This window comes from Phascolarctos cinereus, unplaced genomic scaffold (genome assembly GCF_003287225.1).
Source record: "Phascolarctos cinereus isolate Bilbo 61053 unplaced genomic scaffold, phaCin_HiC Scaffold_9;HRSCAF=440, whole genome shotgun sequence".
Lineage (NCBI taxonomy): Eukaryota > Metazoa > Chordata > Mammalia > Diprotodontia > Phascolarctidae > Phascolarctos > Phascolarctos cinereus.
The window spans coordinates 66,394,697-66,413,046 of NW_027556402.1; the positions used below are offsets into that span (position 1 = coordinate 66,394,697).

Consider the following 18,350-nt stretch of genomic DNA (forward strand, 5'->3'; position numbering starts at 1 on the left):
TAATTAAAATCTTCCACTTATATTTCATTTTTATCTGTTTACAGCTATTGAGAAATTCATTGGAAGGATTGACTTTGGTCAGAAAGTCTGGTCTCGTAGATAAGCATACATTTTCAGCATTAAGTTGCTAAGTCATCCTTGATAAACTAGGAGGCTCAGTGAATGGAGTTTAGTTGTTATTTTAAGAAATTCTTTTTGTGAAAAAAACTGATAAATTAGTCTTTATTCAAATAATAACAATTCACATTTAGAGAGTACTTGAAGGTTTCCAGAGTTCCTTCCTCACATGAAGTAGGGTGTTAGCAGTATTATTATCCCAATTTTATAAATGAAGAAACTGAGTCACAAAGAGTTTAAGTGACATGCCCAGAGTCTCCCAGCTAGAAAGTATCTTTGCCAAGAGTCAAATGTTAATCATCTAACCATGAGACAAGTGTTTATATAAGAGATTCAACTTCAAACTTCAAAGCAGCATGGAAAATGGCCCATTGGCTGAGCTCCTAGATCTGAGTTCTCATTGTGGTAACTTTACTTATTATCAAAGCTTCAAACCCTCCTCATAAAGACATTGTGCCACTTTTCCCAGCCCCCAGCCCTCACCTTTTAGTGCTGGGCTGGTTTCTTTGAGGACAAGCGAGTGTATTTCCCGTTGCCCACCTCTCCCTATTCACTGAAGAAATGCTTGAGTTAAATATAACTTTTTAGTGAACAAAGGTCAGAACACAAGTGAAACAGGACAGACCAAACAAATCCAGGAGCTTCGGTGCAAGTCACAGAGGTTTAAAATCAATACTTTAAGGATCTGTGAACCCATTGATTTTATTACTCCTACTGATTCAGGTCATCTTAGCAAATGGTTTGAGAGATGGGCACAAACATACACACACGGAGTGTGTGTGTGCGTGTGTGTGTGCACACAACACTATTGTCTCTAGAAGGTATGTTTGCTTATTTATAAAACTGGCTCACTTTAATAATAATTGTAGACATTTAATAAGCTGGAGCCCTTTCAATAGGCCTCATTCCACAGACACTGTCATAGGCTATTTCTCTTCCAAGGGTCTTTATTGGTTGGTCAAGGATCTCCTCTACAGTATTTCAGACCTTCGCCTGAAGATATCCTGTGATAGATAACTCAAAACTGCTTGAGGCAATGCATTCCATCTTCACTTTGGGTTATGGAAATTGCCTTAGATGCCTCTCTGGTAAAAAGAGATAGACCATGAATTTCTCCCTCACTGTGTAGACCCACACTGAAATGAAGATATTCAACACTAATCAGTAGACTTGAGTGGATGGCACTAACTGGCCTTCTAAAATAGCATTGTGTTTGGTTAGTTGTTTTCAGTGGTGTCCGACTCTGTGACCCAATTTGGTGTTTTCTTGGCAAAGATATTAGAGTGGTTTGCCATTTCCTTCTCCAACTCATTCTACAGATGAGGAAACTGAGGCAAACAAGGTTACGTGATTTGCCTAGAGTCATACATCTAGTGAATGTCTGAGGCTGAATTTGAACTCAGGCCTTCCCCACTCTAGCATTTCCTGCATTCTATTCACTGCTCCACCTGGCTGCCATTTTTCTGTCATTCATCTGTAAGGCAACATGACACTGTGGAAAATAGGTCAGATTTGGGGCCAGTGGTCCTGTGTTCAGGTCCCAGTGATGTCATTTTGGTCTTCTTTAAAAACAAAGGACAGCAACCAGTCAGTCAGTAAACCCTTATTAAGTACCTACTCTGTACCAGGCACTGTGCTAAGATCAGGGGTAAAAAGGAAGGTAAAAATCCTTGCCCTCAAAGGGCTTGCTGTTTAGGGAGGGGGGAGACAGCATGCAAACAACTGTGTGCAAACATATCATATACTGGATAAGTTGGGGATAATCAAGAGGGAAGGTACTAGCATTCAGGGGGATCAGGAAAAGCTTCTCCTAAGAGTGGGATTTTAGCTGCGGCTTGAAGGAAACCAGGGAAGCCAGGAGGCAGAGATGAGGAAGGAGAGAATCCTACGTGCAATGTAAATGTGAATCATTACGTTTTCTTCACAGTGACTTTGCAGATAAAGTTTCATTAATATGAACGACTTTTTTTTCCCCACAGGTTTTGAAAACCTGTGGGTTTGTCCTCCTTGAAATTCCCTCTCTATCTTTTCTAATCTTTGCAACATCTTGCTTAGAATGTCAGAAAAGAAATCGGGGTAATGGAACCCAGAGTCCCAAGAAGGGGAAACACTAGTGGTTTTATAGTCACGGGGCAGAGAACAAGCTTTCAGAGAAATTCAGGGTTTTGGCTTTTTTAAAATTAACTTTTACTAACTCCCTAAGTACCCTTTAGCATAATAAACCAGCAACTTATGACCTTGGCTATGGTGGTAGATTTTTGTAGTTTTCCTATTTATGAGCTTCTTAGCTATTTATGTGGTGGTATAGGAAGGAAGAAAGGAAGGAAGGGAAGGGAAGGAAGCAAGGAAAAGAAGGAAGGAAGGAAAGAAAGAAGGGGAAGGAAGGGAAGGAAAGAAAGAAGGGAGGGAAAAGAAAGAAAAGGACAGAAAGGAAGAAGGGAAGGAAAGGAAAGAAGGAAGGGAAGGAAGAAAGGAAGGAAAGAAGGGAAGGAAAAAGAAAGAAGGAAGGATTATTGTCTGTTATGTGCCATATGCTGTGCTAAGCACTTTATAAATATTATCTCATTTGATTCTCACAACAGCCTTGCAAAGTAGACCCTATTATTACCCTATCATTTTACACTTGAGGAAATTGAGGCAGATGACAGTGAACTGACTTGCCTAGGGTCACACAGCTAGTTTGCTTCTGAGGCTAGATCTGAACTCCAGTTTTTCTGACTTCAGCCCCAGCATTCTATCCACTTCCCTACCTAGCTTCCTCCATTGTTAGGTGTGTTCGCATCTATGTTATTTTAGAGGGTGCAAGCCCACATTTAGTTCCCTCACCTCCTACACTAGCCAGCCCAGTGCTGTGCATTATAAATACTTTATGATAGTAATGATGAAGGAATTAATGCACCTTCTAAAAGCTGAAAATACAGCCGAGAGCAGCTTAAGCACTGGGAAAATCTGACTCATCCTTTCTGGTTTGTTGACATGTAGTTGGGAAGTCTTCCAAAAGCTGCTTCAGCAAAGAAAAGGGAGACGTGTCCGTCAAGGGGGTGTGTGGGGTGTGTGTGAAGTAGCACACAGTCTTTGAGTAACCTGACCTCAAAGAGATTACATGGAAGTTGTTATTAGGTAGCCAGACTATAAGCTAAAAATCACAAACACATTTTTTTCCACCCTGGTCCCTGGTGTTCTGGGTCATCAGTATTTCAACCTTCCACAGCTTGTCCAGCTCTCTTGTCCTACAGATGAGGAAACCAAATTGAAGCAATTACCTGCCATATTCTTAGAGAGGTGGGAAGGGAGTCCAGGGGCCAGAATAGTCTTTTAGACTCTGAAAATACTTCATAAAAAGCAAAATGTTAGATCTCTGTGGCTCAGGCAACTTCTCCAATTGTCATACTCCTCTATGGTCCACTATAATACCAACTTCGAAATGAAAGGACTGTGATGTTCTTGGGTATTCATTCATTCATTCATTCATTCATTCAACAATGCCTATAAAATCACAGGCATATAAAACTTCATTAGAATTGTAGAGGAAAATCTTAGTCTCATTGGGAAGAGAAGTCCTACACTGTTAGATGGTGAGCTCCTTAAGATGAGGGATTATTCTTTGTTTTTCTCTGTATCCCCCAGTGCTTCACCTAGTGACTGGCACACAGTAGGTGCTTAATAAATGCTTATAGACTTACTGACTTGCACAGGAAAAGCAAACCAATACCACAATCATTAACCATATGAAAGCACAAGGTAAGAGATGTCACAAAGCAGAGTACTGATTTAAATGCAGAGTGGTATTGACAGTAAGGAGGTGGCTAGATAGCACAGCACATAGAGCCCTGGGCCAGGAGTCAGGAAGACCTGAGTTCAAATTCTGCCCAAGACACTTCCTAGCTGTGTGACCCAGGGCACTTAAGTCACTTAACTTCCTTTTGCTTTAGTCCACTGGAGAATGAAATGGACAAACCCCTCCAGTATATTTGCCAGGAAAACTCCATGGACAGTGTGGTCAACACAAAGAGTTGGACACAATCAAACAGCTAAACTACAGCAAGAGACATGTCTGTAAGCGTGAAGGAAGTCAGACGAGAGAGAGACCACTGTGGGCAAGATTGACCAGCAGATGGGTTTTAAGTGAGCCCCAACGAGGCGGGTAGGATCTGAATAGGAGGAGAGGCAATAGGAGGACATTCTGGGCTTGGGTTGGTCGTCATTATGAAGGCAAACCCAATAATGCAAATATTTGCATCCTGTTGTTATTAGAACTTCTGAGAATCAAACAGAAAGGAATTTGAGTTTATGTGGATCAAGCAGCATTTAAACCTGGTTGATTTGGTTAAAATGAGCTGTTTATGCCATAGTTCAAAATGACTCTCACATGACTCCCTTGAATCCTTCCTACTAGAAACTTCTCCCAGAGAACTTGGCTGTGTACATCAAGTCTAAGAGACCCTTCTTGTAGCCATGGAAGGAATTAAAGAGTCTGTTAGACATCATCTTCATTATTTAGGATGAGAGTGTTTGTGGTGAGGACATAGGAAGGGGGGGGAAGAATACCTGAGTTATTAAAGTGATGGGAAATATAGCTAAGAGAATTCTCGAAGTCCCCACTAGCAGCATCTACTAGGCTACCTTCTGTATCACTTTCATTACTGAGACCTCCATCCTCCTTCTCCTTACTGTTCCTCCCACCTCCTGTCAATCAATCAGTAAACATTTGTTAAACACTTACTGCAGGTACCAGGATACAAATACCAAGAATGAGACAGAATGAGACAGTTCCTACTCCCAAGGTGCTTATATTCTGTTGGGGAGTCAACAGGTACCAGGCATTTAGCATAAAACCATTTCTAGTGAGTAAATCCCCTAGTGCCAAGTGTTTCCACTAAAATTTAGGAGATTTAAGCAAAGAAACCTGCTTGATCAGTGAATGATTTATTTTTTCTTTGAAGTTGTAGGACAGTCACATATTGACAGCAACATCGAGGACCAAGTGATTGTCACTAACCCACCCGACATATGCCAAGTTGTCGAGGTGACAACAGAAAGTGACGAACAGCCCGTCAGTATGAGCGAACTCTACCCTCTGCAGATTTCCCCCATCTCTTCATACGCAGGTAAATCTCTCTTGGGATGGAATGTTGGAAGGAAACTCCTTCCTGTGCTGACCAAAGAGTACCGTCACTGAGCCTCCAAGTCACCAGCATCTCCAAGTGGGGAATTTCTCTTTGGTCCACCTACATAAGTGACCAGGATCTTGGTAGTCATTTTGCTTGACTTGCTCAAAGCTACCAGCATTTAGATTGCTTTTCCTCATAAACATGAGACTTGGGTACCACACTGCTTCTGATAGAAATGTCAATCATATTACTCACCCTGTGTACGACTTGTAAATCATAAGGATTTTCTGAGATTAGCTAGGCAGAACAACCCTATTTTTGTTATTACTGCGTTCAGTTTAAAAAAAAAAACAGTCAATGAACACTTACTAACTGCCTACTCTGTATAAGCAGGCATGGTTCTAGTAATACAAAGACAAGAACAAAATAATCCTGCCTTCAAGGAGCTTATATTCTCATGGGAAAATGTCCATTGTGCACACAGACAAATAAACACAAAAGCATTTACAAAGTAATTGAGGGAGGGGGGACGGAGGGGGAGAGAGAGAGAGAGAGAGAGAGAGAGAGAGAGAGAGAGAGAGAGAGAGAGAGAGAGAGAGAGAGAGAGAGAGAGAGGGAGAGAGAAGTATCTCATATAAAAGGTGATACCTAAGCTGTCTAAGAGGCAGAGGGGAGGAGGACGTACATAATGTCAGAAATCCGATAGGGTATTTCCAAGATTAATTTTTAGCTCTACCTTTTCCCACATTATCTCTTAAATGCTGCTTTGTAATAATAGGAGATTAAGTCTTTTTCTAATTCTCTCAGGGAATTGTCACATAATTGGCCTGTAGAATTATATAGGAGGAAAACTTGATTCACTTGTTTTCTCCATCCTCATGGAAAAGAGCTGTGACTGACTACGTTATTCCAAAGGCATTCTGTCTGTTTCCCTCCCCTGCCTCACCCCCTACCTGCTTTTCACATGATTCAATGTGACATTTCCATTTGTGAACATAGCTGCAAAGTCTGTGTTGCTCCCACGCATAAAAGACATGAATTCCAAATCCCAAAGAATCAGCCTGTGCTCTACTCATTTAAGCATTGGTTAAGAGGTCTTCTTCATGTTCCTTTGCTATGCTGGCTAATGTAGCTATTCAGAAGTAAGTTTACCTTACGGACTAAGGAGCAGGCCCTTAGTCAACTCCATTGGGCCTATCTCTGGGCACCAAGTATGGCCTCTACCTAGGGTCTACAAGCTGCCGGGCAGAATGAATGGGAAGTGGGGAAAGTGTGATAGAAAGTGTTCTTAACAAGTTATACAATGGAAAGTTAAATTGAAGCTATGCCATTGTGCCTCCTATTATGAACTTTGTTTAGTGAGAGATATTATCTCAGCTTTCAGTGAGGCTTGGAGGCTATAGCTAGCTAATTGTTGTTAGGGTGGTAGATAGGAAGATAGATACATAGATGCGTAGATAGAAACGGACAGAAAATGATAGAAATGGATAGATGAACAGAAAGATGGTAGACAGATGGACAGATAGAGAGAACTATTTTTATTTATTATTATTGAGCACTTACTTTGTGCCAGCTACTGTGCTAAGCACTAGGGATACAAATACAAGCAAGATAATCCCTGCCCTCAAAGAGCTTGTATTCTAATGGGGGACAGCACATAAAGGAGGGTCTAGAAAGGGATGGGGGAGGAGGTTTGGTACGAAGATGGCCAGGAAGTGATGAGGAGGCCTGGTTCTGAGCAAGATAAAATGAAAGGTCACCTATCAGAGCCAAGGGACCCAGGGGCAGAGTCCAGAGTTGTGCTGGGGGAGATGAAGATGGCGACCACACCTTTCGGAAATTTTTTTTTTATAAGTGGACCTGTAATTGTGTTGCTATAAGGAGCTCCTGATGAGGAACCTCTTTTTCTCAATTCTATAACTTCTATTCTTAACTTAAGTCTTAGAGAGTTACTTGGGGAACTGGGAAGCTAAGTGAAATATGTTCAGGGTCACCCAGCCAGTACGGTGGGACTAGAGCTCTCTAAGGCCAGTTCTGTCGTCTATGTCATGTCGCCTGTCTTTGGGAATAGTGACAGATGTGAATTCTGAGCCTTTGGCTGTATGCACACTGGAGGAGTTCAGCATCCCAGAACAAAGGTCATAAAGAAGCCTCTGAGGTTCCTTTCAGCTCCAGGTCTGTGGTCCTATAACCTAGTCCTATTCTCAAGGCATCCAAGTGGGAAGGGACCTCCAGAAGCATCAAGATGGTCATTGAAACCATGGCAACTGATGAGATCACCAAGTGAAATAATATAGAAGGAAAAGGGAAGAGCACCCAGGATAGAGCCCTTGGGAACCTCCGTGGTTAGTGGGTAGGACCTGGAGAAAGATCCAGCAAAAGAAACAAGGTAATGGTCAGACAGGTGGGAGGAGAACCAGGAGAAACCTAGAGAGAAGACAGTATCAGGAAAAACAGGTGATCCACAATTATCAAGGCTGCAGAGAAGATAAGAAGGGTGAGATATGAGAAGAAGCCACTGGATTTGGGCAATTAAGTGATTTTTAGTAACTTTGGAGAGAGCAGGATTGGTTGAATGATGAGGTCAGAAGCCACGCTACAGAGATTTAAGAAGAGAGAAAGGGAAACAGAAGTAAAGGGACCTATTGTAGACAGATTTGTAAAGGAATTTAGCCACAAAAGGAAGGAGAGATGTGGGACAATAGCTGGCAGAGATGGCTGGATCAAGTGAGATTTTTTTTTGAGGATAGAGGAGACCTGGGCCCATTTGTAGGCAACCAGGAAGCAGCTGGTAGACAGGGAACAATTGAAGATTACTGAGAAAATAGAGGTGATAAAGGGCAATCTGCCAGAGAAGACAGGATGGGATGGAATCATTTGTGCATGTACAGAGGTTTGCCTTGGCAAGGTGAAGGGCCACCTCTTCATGTGAATCAAGGTAAAGGAGTAGAAGGCATCTGAATGATGTGAGGTGAGGAGCAGGGGAGAAGCTCAAGCTGTTACCTAATAACCTCAGTTTTGTTTTGTTTTGTTTTTTCTGAAATATGAGACAGAATTATCCACTGAGAATGTGAAGTTGGGGAGCTGGGAGAAGGGGGGGATGAAAAGCTTGGGAAAAGTCACTGTGGTGAACGGGATAGTGAATTAATTAAAGAAGTATGAAAGGATTGCCTTGACACTGTGAGAGCCCAGTTGAGATTACATAACAGAAACCTGCAGTTGAGGGAATGAGAAAGGACGAGGTATAAGACAAAGTACAATTTGTTGTACATAGCACAGTGGAAGGGTTCGATAGCTTAAGAATGGGGGTTGGGTTGAGAGGGATAGGAAAAAGGGAACAGTCAGTAGGAGATGGAGAATGAGGTTCGAACAATGGTGTTCAGAATGACAGGGAGTGGGTGGAAATGACAAGGTGGGAGTTTGTCCATCATTGAACAATGAGTTTAAGTAAGCTATCATTGACCAATGGGGGTTTGTTCTCGATGAAGACATCCCAGGGCATCAGGCAGCTGTGTGATTAAAGCACCCAGTCCTAGGTGGCCAGTGAGGATGCTTGCCTATCTCCCTTTTCTATTTTTAATCTAAGAGCTTGGTACAAAGAAAGCACCTAATAAATGCTTTTTCATTCATTCACTCAAGGATAATTGTCTATTCTTGAGGAGTCAGTTTACCAATTGTGTTAAATTCCTACCATGTACTTCAAACTGTGTTAGGCACTGGGAGAAGTACAGAGTTTAGGAAAGATAAATGATTCCAGCCCTTGTGGAACTTAAATAAGAAGACAGGAAAGATGCATAGATAATCATGATACACAATAATATAGGATTAGTATATTGGACAGGTGGAAACTAAGCTCTTTGAGGGCTGAGGGGCAAGGTTGCTATTGACAAATGAGGATGAAGGAAGGCTTCCTGAAGCAGGTGGTGTTTGAGTTGAGTTTTAAGGATTTCAGCAGGCAAAACAGGTGGCAATGAGAGACAGTCTAGGCATAGAGACCAGGGTGAGCAAAGATGGAAGACTGAGAAAGTGCAGGGCATGTTTGGATCTGAATGAAGTTCAACAAACATTTATTTTAAACTGCCAGAAATGATCTATTGCCTAATCTCTCTAATTTTATCATTCATTTGCTGTTGTAGTAAAGTAAGCACCATAAAAGAATATCCATCAGCTTTTATTTGCTGGGTGATAGACAGGCTAGAAAATGAAAGTCAGCTATGATGCAAAGGAGAAAGCTCTCAAATGAAAGGGAAATAGTTATTTGCTGACCTGTAAGGCAATATAGGCAGTTTTATATAAACCATTTCAGAGTTGTTTTCTTTTGGGTGGAGCTAAATAGTCTTCTTTTGGGAGCCAAAAGGATTCAGACTGTTGCCTGGTAATCAGAGATCTAGAGAAAGTGATCTAGGCAGCAAGAAGATAAGGTAGATAGGAGACCTTATCAATACTATGACTAAAAGTTTATATATGTGCATACATCTGTATATAATATGCATATAAGTTTGTTTTGGGGGCTGAACCTATGATTTCATTGGCATACAGAGTTCCCGTTAAGAAAATTCCTGCTGCCAAAGCAGAATAATACTTGTTCTGCAACTTTTTAGACTTAGAGAGTTTTTTGGGAGCCCTGAGAAGTTAAATGGGTACCCATGGTCCCAAAGACATGACTCAAGCTCAGGGCTCCTCCCCTACCAAGGTATGCTATCTATTCACTGTACCATGAATGTGTATCAACCAAAAGTTTATAAAAAAAAATTCCATATTCCATCCTCCAAGGTGTTAATGTCACTGAAAATATTTCATAGTTTTATTTCCTCAAGTCTAGAAGTCACTTAGAGAGAACAAGGAAGTGTCTTAAAATGAGGCTAAAGTCAACTGGTTTAAAAAGGAAAAATTCATCATAAAAATTTTAGCTTTTTAGAGCTTGGTTTTAAAATGGATAGTCCTTTTTCTCTTTTATGGTTATCTGTTTTGATAGCATGTATAAATCTTTGTGCATATATTATCATTATAGAAAATTTGAGCTAGGAGGGGTCTTCAAGATCATTTAGCCCCACACCCTCATTTTATAGATGACAACCTAGAAAGATGAAATGATTTGCCTAAGGTGATACAAGGGGTATAATTCTATCAAACTTCTCAGCTTTCCCAAATTGTGCCCTTAAAGCACTCTATATTTCTGCTGCTACAAGAGTGATTGGAGTAAAGTGGTTGTAAGTGAAATAGATTCATTTTGAAGGAGAATTCAGGAGTTCACTTCAGCCAACATTTCTTAAGCACGGCATTATGATAGTTCTATTAGTGATATGATGATTACATGTCACGATCCTATCTTTTTGACAAGACATCAATGCAGAAAACTATTACATAGTCAAGAGAACAGTGTGAATTTTGAGGGAAAAGGTTTTCAGTTGGAGAAATCAGAGAAAGCTTCCTGGAGAAAGTGCCATATGAGTTGGGCTTTAAAGACAGGGCTGAATACAACCAGTGTAAGAAAAGGGAGAAAGGACATTCCAGGAATAAATATCAGCATGAGCAGAAACACAGAGGCAGAAAAGTACAGGATATATGCCAAATATAGTGATTAATTCAGTTTATCTGGGATGCGGACTATGTGAAGGAGAGGCCTGAAATGTTGACTGGTAGCAGTAGGGAACCACTGATAACTTTTGAGCAGAGAAGTGATATGCTCTGAACCACTTATAAGTAAGCAGCCAGGTGGCGCAGTAGATAGAGCACCAGGCCTGGAGTCAGGAAGGCTCTACTTTATGAGTTCAAATCTGCCTTCAGATACTTCCTAATCCTATGACCCCAGGCAAATCATTTAACCCTGTTTGCCTCGTTTTTTCATCTGTGAAGCTGGAGAAGGAAATGGCAAACCACTCCAGTATCTTTGCCGAAACCAAACCAAACCAAACCCAGATGGGGTCATGAAGAGTCGGCAATACTCATGAGGAAGGTAAGTGAAGACGAATAGATTGGAAGTGGAGGAAAGTGGTAGCAGAGAGACTTATTAGGATTCTTCTTTAATGATGTAAGTGAGCCCATACTATGTGGGAATAGAGAGGAAATGACTTTCACAAGAAATATTACGGAGGCTGATCTGTTAGGACTTGGTTTCTGATTAGAGATGAGAGGTGAAGCAAAGTAAAGGTCCAAGCTAACAATGAGGTTTTGATCTTGGGAGACTGAATAAATGAGTAGTGGTGCCAGAGACAGTCACAATGAAATTATAGTGTAAGCTTCTTGAAGGGAAGACCCTTTTCTATTCCTTCCTTCCTTCCTTCCTTCCTTCCTTCCTTCCTTCCTTCCTTCCTTCCTTCCTTCCTTCCTTCCTTCCTCCTCCCTCCCTCCCTCCCTCCCTCTCTCCTCTCTCTCTCTCTCTCTCTCTCTCTCTCTTTCTTCTTTCTTTCTTTCTGTCTGTCTTTCTGTTTTTATATTCACAGCACTTGGCACACAGTGGCTGGCACATAGTAGGAATGTTTATTGAATCTGCATTATGAAGTCAGAAGGAGGAGCATGTTTAGGGGGAAAACCCATATCGATTCAAGCTAGGGAAAGAGGTTAGGACTAAGAGACAGAGATCTTGGGGGTTATCTACATGGAGGTGATAGTTGATGACATGGAGGTGAATGAGATTGCCAAGAAGAGATTATACAGAGAGGAAGTCGAGGGCTGAAGATGAAATCTTGCAGATTTGGAAAGATAAGGAGCTAGCAGATGAAACATCAGGATTGAAAGCAATAAAACAAGAACCTGGAGAGTAAGGTGTTCTAGAAGCCAGGGGAAGTGGTTAACTGTGTTAGTTACTACAGAGAGCACAAGGAAAATGAGGATGATGACAATGTGATGATTAAGATATCATTGAGAGAGTAGTTTCATTATAGTGATAGGTTGTTTCAGTCATATCCAACTCTTCCTGACCCCAACTGGGGTTTTCTTGACAAAAAATACTGGAATATTTTGCCATTTCCTTCTTCAGCTCATTTTACAGATGAGGAAACTGAGGCAAACAGAGTTAAGTGACTTGCTCAGAGTCACACAGCTAGTAAGTTTTATTTGAATTTTATTTTTTTCTAACTCTATAAAGTCATCGTTTGGTGTTTGATTGGTAAGCCTTTTAACAAGTAAATTAATTTAGGTGATATTGTCATTTTAAAAATTTATCTGCTCATCTTATCCATGAGCAGTTAATATTTTTCCATTTATTAAAGTCTGTCTTTATTTCTGTAAACAGTTGATTTAGTTGCATTTATATAGTTCTTGCGTGTGACTTAGAAGGTAGGCTCCCAAATATTTTGTGCATTCTGCAATAATGTTAAATGGAATTTCTCCTCTCTTTAGTAGGTTGTATTATTATTACTATTATATAGATATCCTGCTGATTTGTATGGATTTATTTTATATCCTTCAAGTTTACTGATGATATTTATCGTTTCAATCCATTTTTAGTCAATCCTTTAAGTACACCATCATGTCATCTGCAAAAAGTGATAATTTTCACTTAAGGCTTGTTCAGTTTCTGCCTCTGAAATCGGAATGTTAAAATCTCTTTCTTGTCCATTAGTTTGGACCTTTTATATTTTTGTAAATATTAATTTATTTTATTTAAGTTAGTTTTATTGGCACATTTTGGGAAAGTAATTTATATGAATTTCCTTCAGTTCTTCATTTGTTGTAAATTCTCCTTCCTTTTTTGATACTGTTAATTTGATTTTCCTCAAACCAACTGATTTAGGTTTGTCTGTTGTACTGGGTTTTTCCTCAAAATAACGGCTTCTCATATTATTTATTAATTCAATTTTAAAAATTTAACAGATGAGGAAACTGAGGTAGACAGATGGTTAGTGACTTGCATAGGGTCACAAAGTAAGAGTCTGAGGCCAAATTTGTATTCAGGTCCTCCTGACTCTAGACCCAGCACTCTTATCTACTGCATCACCTAGATGCCCATTTATTATTTGTTTAAATGGTACTATTCAAAGAACGTTCATGCCCTGAGCACGGTAGAAGAGGGGGAAGAGGTTTTTGAGAAGTCTCCATGTTCACCCACTTCCAGTGCTCATACTATTAGCTCCCTTCTCAACATAATTAATTCTCGACTTCTTTCAAGTTTCATCACCTAAGAACAGTTCATATTGATTTATTGCTTCAAATTTTACTGTTTTCCTTATAACAACCCTGTTGAGGTCAGTAGCACAGATGTTATTATTCCCATTTCATGGATGAGGAAATTGAGGCTGAGAGAGGTTGTTTCTTGCCCAAGGTCATGCAGCTAGCAAGTATCAGAGCCGGAACTCAAGCTCCAGCTCTCCTTAATCTGTGTCTCTTTCCATTGAGCCATGCTGTCTCTTCCTTATTATCATTTCTTTGATTTTGCAACATGACCTCAGTCAAAAAACTCCTTCACATTTTCTTTCACTTTCTGTGTGTATATATGTATGTATGCATATATAAAATAGATGTCCATAAATCTACATAAGTACATGTACAAATATGGTGTTAAATTCTAATGGAACAGATGATAATATTTGCGGAGGGCAATTAGAAATGGCACCAAGGAGGAAAGGAGGAAACTTGAAGATGTTTGGAAGAAGGAAGAAACTGATATTGGAGCAGGAGACTGCAGTATAAAAATGGAAAGAGGATCTTGAAATTTGGTCAGAGATGCCAGGACAGCAAGAACAGTTTGAGAATCAGAGTCCTTGGGCAGAGGCTATTAAGTCAGGGAAGGAGGTGTTTTTTATCCACCCTCCCCTCCACCCCCTGCCCTTTCTCCTGCTGACTCAGTGCACAGCTCAGGCAAGTTACTTAACATCTCTCTTCCTCATTTCTCTCATTACAAAATGGTTATACTAATCCCTGCCTCCAGGGATTATGAGTTTTAGTGTGAGGATGTGATATGATATAGACAGACAGAGAAACAGAGAGAGAGATAGTTGGCTATAGATAGACAGATAGGTAGATAGATAGATAGATAGATAGATAGATAGATAGATAGATAGATAGTAGATAGATAGATAGACAGACAGATAATATAGGTACAGAGAAATGAATGGAGAGAATGATGGATAGATAGATGATGAACAGATAAAAATAGATGGATAGATAAAGAAGAGAGACAGAGACAGATAGATAATATAGATACAGAAAGATGAATGGATAGAGAGAATGATGGATAAATAGATGATGGACAGATAAAAATGGATGGATAGATAGAGGAGAGAGACAGAGACAGATGATTATAGATAGAGACAGAGAGGTGAACGGATAGATAAATAGAAACAGAGATGAATGAATAGGATGATAGATGAAAGACAGACAGACAAAGAGATGATAGAGACGGAGAAATGGATGGATAGATAGATATAGATAAATGATATATAATAGAGATAGGTTGATAGTAAAGATAGATAATAGATGATAGATAAATGATAGATATAGATGACAGTAGGTAGTAGATAGATGATATATAGATAGTTATTGAATTTGTTTTAATGTGGAAACCATTTCCAACACTTAGCTTCATGTCATTCCACCTTATAGTTGAAATCAGGCTTAGCAGAGGTGAATGCATGGAGCAGAAAAGTATTAAACATAGAATCACAAGGTCTCAGAGTTGCAAGGGACCTCAGTAGGCATCTCATCCAACCCATGTATGAAAGGAATCCCACTATAACATTACCAACAACTATTTCTTCAGCCTTTGCTTGAAGACCCCCGAGGACAAAGACCGTATCACCTCTGAAGAAAGCCCATCTCACTTTTGGGTTGCTCTCATGGTTAGGGAATTTATCCTGACATGAAACCCAGATTGGCTTCTTGGCCACTTCCACTTGATCCAGCTTCTAATTAAGATCACCTGAGCTTTTTTTTTTTTGCCTCAAATCTGTAACATTGACTCATTGAGCCTGCAGTCTGATAGAACCCCCATTATCCACTCCCCCTTATGCACTACTGTTTAGTAATAACTTTCCCCATCATATCCTTGCAAATATAGCACCAAAAAAAAAGCAGTGTTTGTAACCAAAGTCTAGGACTGTATGTTTCTCTCTATTATGTTTTACCTTCTTCAGTTCTAACCATTGTTCTGATCTGTCCAGATCATCCGCCATCTAGCATGTTACCTCTCCCGCTCAGTCTTGTATCATTTACCATCATCAAAGTCTTGGATAAAAATGTTGAATGCTGCAGAGCCAGGGATAACTCTCTCAGAAATGATACTAAGATATCTCCAAGTTGACATCCAGAGTACTCTTTAGGGCTGGTCCTTCATTCATTTCCAAATTCACCCAATATGCCATCATCAAGCTCACAGCCTCCATCTTATCCTTAAAGATACCATGAAAGACCTTATATGAAGCTTTGGTGAAATCCAGGTATATTGTATGCCTATAGCATCTCTTTTCTCTACCAGTCTAGTTACCCTGCTATAAATTAAATGAGATGAGCATGGCATAAGCTGTCAATAGTAACATGTCTGGCACATAGTAGGCACTTAATAAATACTTATTGATTTGATCAATTGACGTATTCTTGAAGAAGCCTTCTTAATGATCACTGTTTCCCTTTCTAAAGGATCAGAAACCATCCCTTCAATGATACGTTCTAGAATTTTGCCAGGAACTGAAACTCCTTTGGCTTATAGTTTTCAGACTCTGCCCTTTTTCCATTTTTTGAAAATCAGGATAGCATTTGGCCCTCTTCAGTCCTGTGGCACATCTCCCATTCTTTATACTTTCAGAAACTCAGCAGTCACACCTGCCATTTTTTTCAGTATCCAAAGATAGAGTTCGTCTGGGTCTGATGACTTGAAAGTGCTCTTTTAGGATTTCCTCATTTATCTTCGGGTAAATGAGTGTATCATCAGTGCTTACTTCCGAAATCCAATTCTTTGACTCTTGGTGCTTACACTCTACTTGGGGAAATCAAATGCACATTAATGAAACAAGTGGACAACAATTACTGCATGGATATGTGCAAGAGAGTTGACTACTCCTTAAAAGATCAGGGAAGGGTAGTAACAAACTTGGACTGGGGAAAAATAGGGGATGGAAGTAAGATTTCACATAATGCAAATTACTTTTGCGAAGTCAGAGAAACAGGAATGTACAAGACATAAGGAAGTTGAAGGGAGATTGCCTTAGAAAGAATGGACAACCCATGTTGGGAAATAGCTAGAGATGAGGTTGGACAAGTAACCAAATGTGAGCCTAAGTACCCAGAAATCTCTTCTCCTGCTTTTATTGATGCTAGCTCACATTTATCCAGTAGCATTTTACATTTAAAAAGCATTTTGCTTAGAACAACTTCTCTGTGATCTAAGCATAATTGTATCCATAAGAGGAGACTACGGTTCAGGGGTTCAACGACTTGTCTACTTGCCCACACTTGGCTAGTATCAGATCTAGGATTCAAATCTAGGTCTTCCAACTCTGAACCCAGGTCTATTTCCACTATACAGATGGTCAGCACTTTTAAGAACCACCTGTTGGACCCGTGGCTATGCCATTCCAAGAATACAAATGTTGGCAAAAACAGTCCCTTCCCTCAAAGAGCTCAGATTTTAGAGACGACAAAATATTAACCCCAATTTTGCTTGGGGTAACCCCAACGTTACTCCTTTTAAGAAAGATAACCATTGTTTCTATGACGTGTGAACCCCGTGTTGTTGTGAACTGCAGGAATTATGGTCTTTTTTTAAATTTTTATCTCTCTAACAGAAAGCGAAACAACAGACAGTGTGCCAAGTGATGAAGAAAGCACAGAGGTGAGTGTGGGTGGGTGTTGAACCCTGAGAGAGGTGCTTTGGGAAAAGTATTCCCAAATACCATCTCGGTTTAACATTTGTTAGAGAATATATGTGTTGGAGGGTAGGGAGAATGGAGTAAGGGTGGGGAGGTGTGCCAGAGGCTGGCTGGTTGCTGCATTCTGCTCTGGTAAGGATCACGAATTTTAAAATCAGGCCATTCGAATTAGATGGGAGAAAATAAACAAAGAAAATAAAAAAGAGACAGTGGTGCTTTTTTAAAAATGCATATCAAAATAAAATTATAAAGTGAGAGTCCTGTGCAACCGGTCAGTACCACAGGAAACCTTAAGTTATTAGTAGAAATGTCATCTGGTCAGGACCACATAACTCAAACCCAACATACAGAAGAGCCAAGCACTCCACATATAGCTTGATTTTCTCTCCCTTTCTGTGAACCAGGGCCAAGGCAGTTGTTTTTCTGTTTTATCTTGATTCTGGGCCTGCCTCCTTGAGATTTCCCTCCTCCCAACAGTGATTACACAATGACAGGAAATGGCTGTAATGGTGATAGAGAGCCTTCTGATTTAACTCGCTGTGTGTGTGTGTGTGTGTGTGTGTGTGTGTGTGAGAGAGAGAGAGAGAGAGAGAGAGAGAGAGAGAGAGAGAGAGAGAGAGATGGGGGAGGGGAGTAAGATGTAGAAGGGGGTGGGAAGGAGAGGGGGAGAAAGGGGATAAAGAGAAACAGCAAAGTGGGTGGAGAGCGAAAGGGAGGAGGGGAGAAAGATGTAGAAGATGTGGGAAGGAGAGGGGGGAGAAAGGAGGGAAAGAGAAACAGCAAAGTGGGAAGAGAGGAAGAGAGGGGGGAATATGTAGAAGGGGGGAGAAAGGAGAGAAAGAGAAACAGCAAAAGGGAGAGAGGGGGTAACAGAGGGAAAAGGGAGGGAAGAGAGAGGAAAGAGAGACAGAAACAGAGGAGCAGAAGGAGAGAGAGGGAAGGAAAAGCACCTGGATTTGAAGGACAATGTGTGAAGATATGCATATAAATTCTGACTGAATATTCTGGGATTAAACATCTCACCATGTTTTCCTCAAAGCTGCATGGCTGGACCCCAGCTTCATGCTTGGAAGGCATTGATGATTCCCTTGAACTAATGTGGAAGCTAACAGGAACATTAAGGCTGCCTGCTGAGAAGTTCCTGATTTCATTTCCTCTAAAGCAGGGGTTCACTGACCCTCTAGCTCATAGCAAGAGTCAGAGGAGGCATAGCATACTAGTATGAAACCCAATTAATAATTCTTAATTTGGGGATAGATAGAAGAATGATGTCCCCAAACTGATCTGCTGCCGTCTTTTCCTCCTTTACATAATGGTC

At 40.4% G+C, this 18,350-nt stretch overlaps 1 protein-coding gene across 7 annotated transcripts in view; it reads left to right on the forward strand.

Annotated features, from left to right (window-relative positions):
• The window catches only part of IRF2 (interferon regulatory factor 2), a 182,905-nt gene that overhangs the window by 157,895 nt on the left and 6,660 nt on the right, over positions 1–18,350 (forward strand). For 5 of the 7 annotated variants that reach the window (XM_078149045.1, XM_078149043.1, XM_078149042.1 and 2 more), the window contains 2 exons: positions 5,061–5,225; positions 16,949–16,995. In XM_078149045.1, coding sequence (XP_078005171.1) covers positions 5,061–5,225; positions 16,949–16,995 — 212 coding nt within the window. The remainder of the gene's footprint in view (positions 1–5,060; positions 5,226–16,948; positions 16,996–18,350) is intronic. The other 2 variants (XM_021007711.2, XM_078149044.1) reach the window with 2 other exon arrangements.